The sequence below is a fragment of the Saccoglossus kowalevskii genome, chromosome 12 (genome assembly GCF_978046115.1).
Source record: "Saccoglossus kowalevskii chromosome 12, keSacKowa6.1, whole genome shotgun sequence".
In the NCBI taxonomy this organism is placed as follows: domain Eukaryota; kingdom Metazoa; phylum Hemichordata; class Enteropneusta; family Harrimaniidae; genus Saccoglossus; species Saccoglossus kowalevskii.
Window position 1 is genome coordinate 14,184,889 of NC_140652.1, and position 12,057 is coordinate 14,196,945.

Below are 12,057 nucleotides of genomic sequence, written 5' to 3' on the forward strand. Positions count from 1 at the left end.
GTAATTGCTTTGGTTATTATTAATCCGCCATTTTTTCTAAGCGCTATTACTTGAAAAATAATACTGCGATAATATTTGCTATATCGCATGCTGATAAAGGGCCATGAGTTGTGGTGCATACCCCAAAACCAGCTATGTAGGTCACATGACCTGGCCGCAATCTTCGGTTGAACACAAACCGGAAATGCTCAATTGCATCACTTTCTGAGGGTCTAGGAACTTCGTTTTTTTTTGTGTGGCATCATTGGCTCATTTCTAGCAAATATCAATACAATCTTTAGCGGTCATGTGACCTTGGCCGCCATATTGCATTCACTGAAAATGACAAAAAAACTTTAAAAATCTTCTTCTTAAAAGTGGCTCATTCATGTGATTAGAAATTTTCTTTTCAGCATCTATGGCCATAGCTTTAAAAAGTTACTGAAGCAGATTTTCTAAAATGGCTTCCTTTGGCAGCCATCTTGGATTTAGTAAAAAGGGAAATTATGCTATAACTCATAAACAATTTGCCAAATTGAAATCAAAGTTGGCATACAATATCCGTTCAATGAGATGATTATGTGTTCATGAAAATATTCCCCATGATTCATGTGGTTTTGTCGGCCATCTTGAATTCATCAAAAAAATGCAAACAAAAAAAAACAAAAAAAATATCTTCTTAAAAACTGCTTGCTTGTTTGACAATCAATTCAGCATATAGTATCTCTGTTGATAGCTCTACGAAGTTACTTAAGCAGATTCTTGAAAAATGGCTTCCTTTGGCAGCCATCTTGGATTTAGTAAAAAGTTAAATTATGCTATAACTCATGAACAATTTGCAAGATTGAAATCAAAGTTGGCATACAACATCCATTCAATGAGATGATTATGTGTTCATGAAAATGTTTGCCATGATTCAAATGGTTTTGATGGCCATATTGAATTTATCAAAAAAATGTTAAAAATATCAAAAAATCATCTTGTTAAAAACTACCAGCTTGTTTTACATTCAATTTATCATATAGTATCTCTGTTTATAGCTTTACAAAGTTACTGAAGCAGATTTAAAAAAAAAAATGGCTTCCCTTGGCAGACATCTTGGATTTAGTAAAAAGTGAAAGTTTGCAGTTTTTTAAATTCTGAAAATAGATATATGGTAGTTAGCCACTAGTCCATTGTTGAGCGCCAAATCGTGAGTGATTTTTTGAAATAGCAGCCATCTTGATCTGATATTCATCTTGTAGACTTCATTCTTAAGACTACATTTGTAGATTAGAGGATGAAAACCTATTGTTTAAGGTAGAGATGCAGTTTACCAGACAGGTATTTTAATTAGTTAATTAGGAAACCAAGATGACCTCCCTTGTCCACAAAACTAAATATTTTCGGAAAGCTTATTGTATGAATTTTAAAATTTTGTTAGTATTTTTTTTATGGACACTGTAGTTTGAAATATGCACAAAAATGCGCTTTTTTGGTCAAAAGTGATTTAAAAAGAATTAGCTTCTAAACCATGCTTCTGTTTCCTGTCAAAATTGGTTCATGGGTACATCTGTTTATTATGAAGAAAGCGCCATCTTGAAAACTGTCTACCAGTTGTCAATTTTGAAGGGCAGCGGCTCTAATTTCACTATTTCAAGTTTATGCATAAATTAACACCCAGGCTAGTTGTCTGTACGATTGTTGTCAAACTGTTCAACCAAAACAATGCCCCGACGGCGTTTTGAAGATAAACACATTGTCAATCTTTTGTGAAAATTTCAAAAAAAAGGTCTAAGCGTCAAGGAGAAATTTTTTTTAAAGTTCTGAGATGTGCCCTAAAACGAAGCGGAGATAAATGCATAATTTTCATAACAATTCACTCAGTAAGAAGTTTGATAATTCTCATAATTAAAATGGCTGTAACAGTTTCAAATTTAAATGTATTATTGTTTTTTTAAAAGTTAAATATATTGCATAATATGGAGATCCTGTCATTTCTTTTTTTCATCATGTTTTTTTTATTATTTATGTACAGCCTTGCTAAATCTTGCTAAGCATTCAAAAGAGAGAATGTTTGTTCCTGTTTTCTATATTCTAAAATCGTTTTTTTGAGTATGTTCTACTATTCACACTTCTACAAAATTTTAACAGTCTATAGCCAAGACTTTTTGGATAATAAAAATCAAAAAAAATAAATCACTCCCAAGTGCTCACGAACATGCATCTCTACCTTAAAGCAATATAAAATGATTTTGTAGTTGCTGGATCATTTGTGTGCATGTCAGTTTGGTCATGTTCATCACCTGCAGTAAGTTCATGAGCCTCAAGCTATAGGGCTCGAAACCCAGTCATTGCTGCTTTGCAGCTATATTTATTATTGTTTTACAAAAATATTTGCATTTGGTTCTTTGAATCAAAAACGTGTTTGCATATCCATCTGGTATTTAGTCACAGTATTCCAAAATAAAATCTTTGAAAACGTAGTCTGACTCTTCTTTTCCCCTCTACGCAATGAACATTGACATATTTTGGATTAAATTCTAAACATTGTTCCCATTCTTTTATAAACTGCAAATGGTTACATAAACATTTTAGTATTTCCTCGTCCTGCACAGCATTGTAGAAGGGCATTGAGATGAAAGCCTGTGATACATTTCAAAATTGTATACGTAGATCTATTTGTTCGTGTTAATACTCGGGTATGAGTTGAACTTTTAACCATAACACAACAATAGATATGGTTTTTATGACATTGATTTTGAAATGGATCAAAAACAATAATCAAATAATATCTATGTGTTTATCACAGTGATCACCCTCGTTTTTTAGATTTAGTGTTTAACATTTGACGAACCTAATCCGCCACTTGAGTTACCCTTACTGTTCAGCAGTTAAATGGCAAACACAAGTTTTATAACGTTTCAGATTAGTCACTAAGTGTGATATATGTTGTTCTCGCAAGATTAGTAACATATATATATATATATATATATATATATATATATATATATATATATATATATATATATATATATATATATATATATATATATATATATATATATATATATATATATATATATATATATATATATATATATATATATATATTATATATTAAATAGATGTAAAATTAGCAGTGCCAGATGTCTACAAAAGGATACGTAGTTCTTCGTTCACCAATTTGCATAAGACTTCAATCACCAACATATATCGAATATGTCCATTCCATGACACATTTTTTTGCATATTGAAATTTACGCTTCTTGATTCTGCCACAAAAAAATCAAGAATGTCACAATAATACATTGGTAAAATTGAAAATCAGTAGCCTGTATTACTAGAAATCTTAGAAATGATAAAATAATGAAGTTAATCAGCTTATGGTAGTCAGACTCTTAATGTTGGCAAAAAAACATTCAAGGGATTACGTAAACAATTGAAATTGCATTCGCTAGGGTAAATGCAGATTTTATGAATTTTCGTGGGTTTAAAGGCTCGTTTAACTGTAATTGAGCTGAAAACGGCAATCAATTCGTTATGGAAAACTGTAATATTGAAATTGTTACTGATGGTTTTAAAATAAATGTACGGAAATGTTATTTATAGTAGTTTATGTTTCCGTATTGAATGAAATAATAGTACAAAATAGAAGGTTAGATAATAAAGGCCACAATAGAAGTAGCGTTAAAGGTATATGATTCTGAACGCTTTAATCCTAGATTCAATGTGAATGAGCTCAAGCCCGCCCTTTATCTGAAGTTGGTAGACAATTTCACGATCCACCCAGTGCTTACGTGCCGTGCCTCACCCTGTAGGTGAATGTTGATTTCAGTGATACGATCAGGTATTTTGATTGACATAGATATGAGACGATGCCACAGTTTGAATGTATGTATCTGATTAATGACCAGTACCCGACTATGATAATAAGATGCAAATTGATCCCAGTGATGCAGTTTGTCGTAAATTTTAGTTAAAACTTCATTTCAATTTTTCTGGCTGAATGTTATGTTATTCCAAATAAATGTATAGAGAATGTTAAGACTTTCCGGATTTAGACAATGTTTTGCTGGGAATTTTGGATACAAAATTAAAGACACAGTTTTTAATTCTTAGTGTCCTTCTTATCACAAAGATTATTAGAGTTTCGCGACACTATAATTGTTTATAAAATTTAGTTGGTAATGCCAGGAGATGTTTATTGAAAACCGATGTTATTTTATTATAACCGACAGTCAAATGGAGGGCGTTTTATTAAGGTATGGCTTTGAGCAGTTTGTGCTATAACGTGTTACCAGGGCTATACAGCTGTAAATAGACATTCATACTTATTGTTCTGGTCTTTGCAAATTCATCATTATCGCCCATTATCAGGAGTGACATGAACATGGAAAAGTAGTTGCAGCGTCACTTCTGTTCAAATGCTTAAAGGGTGATCATACGATTACGCCCTGTAATATGTTTATTGACTGTCCTACAAGAGTCACAGCGAAAAACTCCTGTTACAGTTAGGATTTTTGTTATTGACTTTTTTCTTATTCGGTGGATAATGTGTTAATAAATAATGATTTGAAGTGTCCTGTGTTTTAGATTAGGTGCCGTCTATTATCGTAAAAATGTCTTCAGTTGTATTCAAAATGGGTGTTGGTATACTATTTTTTGAAAATATAAACAATTTCACAGTCCTTTTAACAATGTACATATGTGTATTTCTTTGTCAGTGACTATGTATCTTATCGGAGATTCATACTACGGATTAAAATCTATTATTTCTAGAACTAAGCATATTATATTTATTGTCATTTTATTTAGCAATGCTTTTCGCCATATGTACATTGTTGGTTTAAAAAAATAAAGTACACAGCATTATAGCTGCAGCTATTGAGGGCATAGTTTATTATGAGCCGCTAAATTACACTGACCTCCATGTCAGAGTGAGTGCTAAAATGAAAACAGATGATCAATAGCAACATTGTCTACAATAAATACGCAATACATATCATAGCAGTATCGTTTGTATGGCACAGATTTACATGTGCTTACACCAGGCTATCAATGAAAATACAGAAATAATTGACTACACAAATTCATCAAAAATCACTTTTCTAGCCCCATTTAATTTATATTGTGCAAACAACAACTATCACTACACTATTATAATAGGTAATCTATTTAGAAAAAAATATATCGTTTTCAATTACTGGACACTGAACATGTGGAATGTCAGTGTATTATATGTTTAATACAAATAGTGCCAACATATGCAGATGGATCTGTACAAGACTCCATATTCATGAATAACATGATAAAATCTTGGTAGAAATACATTGACATACTTATTACAAATCAGTCCATTGGAAACCTAGATTATATTACAAATGCATTGAGAGTTGACAAACTAACAATACAATAATATAATGCATTTTGCATTGAAAATTAAAAAAATACAAATAATTAAAAAAACATAATTACATAACAAACATTTTTTGTAGATTAATCAAATAATATAATAGAATAACACAACTTGGATTCAGTTCCTAAACAAGCTAATCTAAGCTAGTCTAAGCTAAATTTGGCAAAAAAAGTACTAGCCAATGTATTCCTAAATCCGGGTAAATGTTCAGTTAACAGCCATATAAATTAACACGAATAATTCGGCTCCAGACTCATCTTTCACAAATAATTGGCCCACTTCCATAAATCTGAAAATTAAAAACAACAATAAATCAGTGATCAATAGGATAATTGATTTAATCAACATTTTGTACCAAATTGCTGTTCGAGACAATATTTACCCTTAAAATGTCTTTGATGAAAATGGCATTACAAGTTTTTTCAGAAGATCTACTCTTCTAATTTCATTTAATAATTTTTCCAACAACTCTGTGTTGTCACTGCTGATTTTGTTATCTTCTCGCAAAAATGTAAACACATCAAATGCCTTCATATCCTCTAAATTGCCCTTTGGTATCAGATAATACACACCACATAGCTCTTTCAGTGTTTTCAATTCATCTGTAAAAAATGAAAAAGTCATGGCAAATTTTAGTCTCGATTCCCACACTCTTGCAATATATTAAATGGCACAAATAAAATATATCTCATATAAAATGTAAAAGACTTGCTCACTATTGATTTATCATGATGTACTTTAAAGTAAAAACTTGAACGAGACCAACAATAGTTTGTTGATAACTAAATGTGATTACTAATTTACCTTTCCCTATTTCTTTAGCAAGATCAACCAGCCTCTTCCCAAATTCCATTTCTCTTGAAACTGTTGGATTCTTTGAAGAACAGGCAACCTCAGCTACGCAGTCTTCTATAGTGACAACAATAAGCAATTCAAGTGAACATCCGCATTGGCTGTGCTAAACAGTGAGTTTGGGGTTCATTCTCATTTCCTTATGCACTGGCAATGTATTGCTGATCGTCCCATATCTTAGTCTGAATTAGATCGGAAACACTTCCGAATGATAAATATGTCAGAATTTCTTTAACTCGTCATACTTATAAAGACATTACTCAAATGGTATCGAGCAAATGAAACAGCATTCATTTGAACAAAATATCGTTCTGAATTTGTTCTCCAAAACAAGGTGCATCAGGGCCGCAAGTTTGAAAGAAACCAAACTAATACTAAATACATGGTGTGACGTAACTCATTAATATTGATGATTGTATGAGACTAATATAGTTGTCATATGGCCATTCGTTAAAGTGCAAACTTCAAAAGTCCAGTTTTCTAAATACAGAAAGACATGATATCATTACACAAACAACATAATACCAGTCAAATATATTCACATATGTAATATACCTACCCTATACTCATGACTGTACCTACCTAGCTAGGTCTGATCAAACCATACCAACTAAATGATACAATCCACTTACACTCCTGGCATATTCTGAGTGGTATATCCAGTCTATACTGAAGACCTACTGTACCTACCTGAAAATACTCTGCTGTGCTTAATGTATATATATATATATATATATTGACTTTAATGTGGACCCCATTTTATTTTGACTTCACTTGCAATGTTCTCCAATATCATATCAGTGTACATTTCTCGTAAAATTACATTGCATTACGTCCTTGTAGTCTCAACTAGAGACGATAGGTTCGATAGGGACTGGTATATTTTTTGTAAGTTTCCTAGTTAAATTGTATAATTTTCATTAATACAATGACTAAGCATCCCCAAAATAATGCAAACCGAGACTGCACATCATAAAATCAATGTCAGCTATATTAAATACTTGACAATATTTTATTTACCTCTGATCTTATCAAGATCCTTTTGACATGGTATTATGTAGTCATTTATTAACGGTTCTCTTTTGATCTTAATCATTAGATTACGTAATAGTGACAAATCATCTGCTTTGATCAACCCACTTTCTTCTAGTCTCAGAAAAATCGCAGATGCTTCATTTAGGCTTTCTTTTTCAGCCTTGGGCAGTTGTGCATTTGAAAGGAACTGCTTAATTCTTTCGACCTCCCGTGGACCAAGTTCCGATTGTATATCTATATATAGTTCACGAAGCCTACTGTACAATGTATTGGTGGCCATTGCTATCTGTAAAGAGACATTTTATATTCTCAAGTCAGAATAATTATAATTCATCACTACATATACAGAACCATGCATAACACAATGTACTTGTATGATATATATATTCTGCACCTTTGATTTGAAAGTGTTGGTGTTATGTTCCTAATAAGTACACCAAAATAACGTTACAGCAGAAATAGAAATAACAAGGTGATCTTTATGATCACGCTCAAAAGATGTAAGAGGCAGAACAGTCATAATATTTGTGTTAGGATTCTACATCATGTAATTTATAGAGACAAAATAAACGAATCCAAGTAATATGAAAATTCAGTTGTTCATTTGAAAGGAACTGCTTAATTCTTTCGACTTCCACTGGACTAAGCTCCGATTGTATATCTTGATATAGTTCACGAAGTCTACGGCTATTGGTGGCCATTGCTAACGCATTCTGTAAAGCGACATTTTATATTCTCAAGTCAGAATAGTTATAATTCATCACTACAGATACAGAGCCATGCATAACACAATATACTTGTATGATATATATTCTGCACCTATGATATGTCTACATCTCGTTGCCCTGACTGAATACATCATCATACTTCACTAGAAATACAAATTCACAATTAACGATTGAATACATATGAAACCCGCGAAGAAACATTCTCTAACACGACAAATTTCACAATATGTAGAACTAGTACAAGTTCGTTGTGAGACATGACTCAGATATGAGGCAAATTTCTCCTCTTTGCATAAGGATACCGCACACTTTGCAGGAACAATATTGACCTGCATCGATGTGTGAGTTATCATAATTAGCACAATATTGTAAATCGGCTTAGGAGGTTTGGTATTTGAATTCAACACTGTGTGGCCTTCCTTAGACATACGATCCGATAGCTATTTCTTACATACTGATCAACTATCACTCGCCAACTGAACATTTGGGTGTTTTGATATTGCTTTCGTTCATCAAAATGCAATACTAATCATCAATACACAATAAAAATGTAGTCCGGAGGTTAGCTTAGCCGAAAAAGGACAACCAGGACATATAACAATTTTACAATGCATGTTATTGTATAACAGTAATATTATTACAGTGCGACAAAAATACAACTTGGAAAAAATCACGACTAAAACTAAATAATGCCCAAACTTGAAGTTGTGAAAAAACACGTTGAATATCAGATGGTGAAAATTCGTGGTGGTGTCAATAATTGCGAGGCTTCGGTTCTAAAATAAATATATTGCAAACTCTCTATGCTGCTTACACATATGTACTAACATACACCCTTGTAGAAGTGTCCCAAGATGTCAACAAAACATGAACAAGACACGACAAGAAATTTGTGCTTTTCAAGACTCAGCTGCTCTGTGGGATCAAATCGTGCTTTCTCTCTTGACTGAGAAGATTATATAAACCTTAAAAATAACGACTACTTGTTCAAAATGACAAAATACTTTGATTTGAAATGATAGCAGAACAAATAGTCACTCCATAAACATGAATGCACTACCCCCATCCAAAAAACACGCCATTCAAAGCATGCGACCCTCGTGTTTATTGTCTACAATAGACTGGTTACAAAACATAATTTAAATAAAAGGCTACTTCATGGCTACTGACTGTCAATCGACTCTTGAAATCATGCTAACAGATAGATATATTGGCTAGGTGCTGTTAAAGCCACTACAATTTACGTCGTTATTACACTTTGTACAACTGCATAGTAGATCAACGTTATCACACTGAACGTTTTCTGATATTCACGCTACCTAAGTCAAAAATGACCAATAGTGACAGACTCCTGATCATGTCATTGTCTATAGTGCACTAAAATAAACACAATGCAACCTAAGCTTTGATTTATTAAATTTAATATGACTATAAACCAAATTACTTAAATGTTACAATTAACCCTATGGAAATGAACCAATATGTCCCAAATACAATGTCGCGGTAATTATGCCTCCTTGTTGCTCGTCTACATATGTAATGCAACGTATTCGAAAAACGGCTGGTAGAAACAACTCGACGTCAACGGACATTGGGAAAAATGACTACATTGTCCCCACTTTAGCCAATCGTAACTCTCGTGATATCTGGCGTACATTATGTTCATGGTGAACAAATATGAAAATTTCTCCTAGCGAAGAAGATGCATACTTCCCTAATATAATAACATTGGAAGAAACAGTGTACGAATACAAATAAATTTAATATTATCATCCCAATCTTGGTAAGAGTGTCTTTGTTTAAATCGAAACGACGGTTACATTGCATGCATGGCGCTGCGGAAAGACAAATTAGGCTAATTCAAGCAAAATAAATATGATCGGATAAGACATCACTACAAGTAGAGAAGTTATTGAGAATATCACAGAATGGTCGGCAATCCGCCAATAAGACCTGCTCTGTATCTATTTCATGATAGCAGACACTCAATCGTCTCGTTAATGTCACTTTGCTGCTGAAAGACAAATTTGGCCAATTCTAGAAAAATATTCAGATAAGAAACAAAAAATGCACTAAAGAATTGACACACTAAACTTTAGTCCATGGTATATGTCAGGACAAAGTTGAAGCAACATTCAATTTTTGATTGTTACGCCACGTAATATAAACAGTGCCGTAAGTGACGGACCCTCGATCGAGCCATTGAGACTAGTCCACTGTAATAACATATGATCTTAACCGCAATTTCAATTAAGTGTCTCGCTACTCAAATACTCACCACTGTCGCGAAAACCAGATTTCCTATTTATGTCTTGTATAAATGCTAAAAGTTTCCCAGAAAACAAAATGCTGGGTTAAAACGACTCGTCATCCTCGGACCTGGAGACAATGGCCACGTATCTACAAATCAGCCAATTGATACTCTCGTAATAGGTGGTACAATTATGCCCATGGTGATTCTTTAACAATAACTATGACACACTGTATGTAACAAAGAAGAGGTGTAATTCTCCAAATATGTTACTTATATCGTGGACCAAAAAGTGTATGAATATAAATTAGTTTAAAATTATCATGCCAGTCTGGGTGAGAATGTAGTCGATTAATTCGAAGCGAGGGTAAAAATGTGTTAGGTATGCTGCAGAAAAACAGATTTGGCCAATTTATGGAAAATATACAGATGAGACACCGCAAATAAAAATTGCACTAACGAATGTTGACACTAAACTTTAGTCTATGTTATATGTCAGTACAAAGTTGAAGCAAAAGCCATTTTGTAATTTTCACGCCACGTAAATTGAACAGTGCCATTAGTGACGGACCCTTGATCAAGCCATAGTCAGAAACAACTATAACAACCATATGAACTTCTCAAAATTTTAAATTAAGTGTCTCGATTCTGAAATACTCACCACTCTTGCGAAAACTAGACTACCTAATTAGGTCTTGTAAAATAAATTCTCTTAGAAAATATAATATAGTGCTTGGAGGAAACTACTCGACGCCAACAGAAGTGGAGACATTGAATATGTATACAAAGTTGAAGCAACATCCAATTAATGAGTGTCACGCCACGTAAGATAAACAGTGCATTTACGGACGGACCTTGATCAGACCATTGTCTCTAATGCAATATAATGCTGGGTAGAAACGGCTCGATGACAAAGAACTTGGAGACAAGACCACGTTATCTACAAATCAGCCAATCGTAACTCTCGTAATAGGTCGCGTACAATTGAGTCGTTGGCGATTTTTTAAAGAATAACTATGAAAAATTCACCGTAACAAGAAGAGGTGTAATTCTCCGAATATGTTCCTCATATCGTGGAGCAAACACTTTTCTGAATATAAATTAGTTTACCACTATCATGGCAGTCTGGGTAAGAATGTAGTCAATTGAATTGAAACGACGGTAAAAGACAGATTTGCACAATTCCAGACAAAATAAAATATTCAGATAAGATCCTAGAAACAAAAATTGCACTAAAGAATTGTCACACCAAACTTTAGTCTATGTTATACTGTATATTAGTACAAAGTTGAAGCTACAGCCATTTTCTAATTTTCACACAACGTAAGTTAAACAGTGCCATTAGTTACGGACCCTTGATCAAGCCATTGTCTGTAGCCAACTATAAAAACCATATGATTTTCTCCGCAATTTAAATTAAATGTCTCGATTCTGTAATACTCACCACTCTCGCGAAAACTAGACTTCCTACTTAGGTCTTGTAAAATAATGCTAAAAATTCTTTCAGAAAACAAAATGCTGGGAAGAAACGACTCGACGCCAACTGTCATGGAGACAATGACCACGTTATCTACAAATTAGCCAATCGTAACCCAAGTAATAGATGACGTACAAATGTGCCCATGGTGATTTGTTTTAAAAACACTAAACAATAGTCATGCTAAACTTTCGTCTACGTCATATGTCGGTACAAAGTTGAAGCAACATCTATTTTCTGATTGCCACGCCACGTAAGATAAACAGTGTTATTAATGATGGACCTTGATCAGACCATTGTCTCGAATGCACTGTAACAAACATATGAACTTCTCCGC

The 12,057-nt window shown here is 33.2% G+C and overlaps 1 protein-coding gene across 1 annotated transcript; it reads right to left on the minus strand.

The window, feature by feature from the left end:
* Positions 1-4,751: 4,751 nt before the first annotated feature.
* On the minus strand, positions 4,752-11,706 carry LOC144354704 (caspase-8-like). The gene is made up of 5 exons (XM_085506147.1): positions 11,688-11,706; positions 7,250-7,550; positions 6,182-6,286; positions 5,760-5,979; positions 4,752-5,666 (listed from the first exon to the last, which is right to left on the minus strand). The coding sequence occupies exons 2-4, from the start codon at positions 7,542-7,544 to the stop codon at positions 5,762-5,764; spliced, it is 618 nt and encodes a 205-aa protein (XP_085362273.1). The 5' UTR covers positions 7,545-7,550; positions 11,688-11,706; the 3' UTR covers positions 4,752-5,666; positions 5,760-5,761.
* Between the last annotated feature and the right edge of the window lie 351 nt (positions 11,707-12,057).

What these genes read in the sequence shown, in the direction of transcription:
- LOC144354704 (XM_085506147.1), bottom strand. Translation starts at nt 7,544, where the DNA reads ATGGCCACCAATACATTGTACAGTAGGCTTCGTGAACTATATATAGAT. An exon ending in GGATCTTGATAAGATCAGAG is followed by an intron (nt 6,287 to 7,249) that starts GTAAATAAAATA and finishes TTGTCACTATAG; the next exon opens with AAGACTGCGTAGCTGAGGTT. An exon ending in TGCTAAAGAAATAGGGAAAG is followed by an intron (nt 5,980 to 6,181) that starts GTAAATTAGTAA and finishes CATTTTTTACAG; the next exon opens with ATGAATTGAAAACACTGAAA.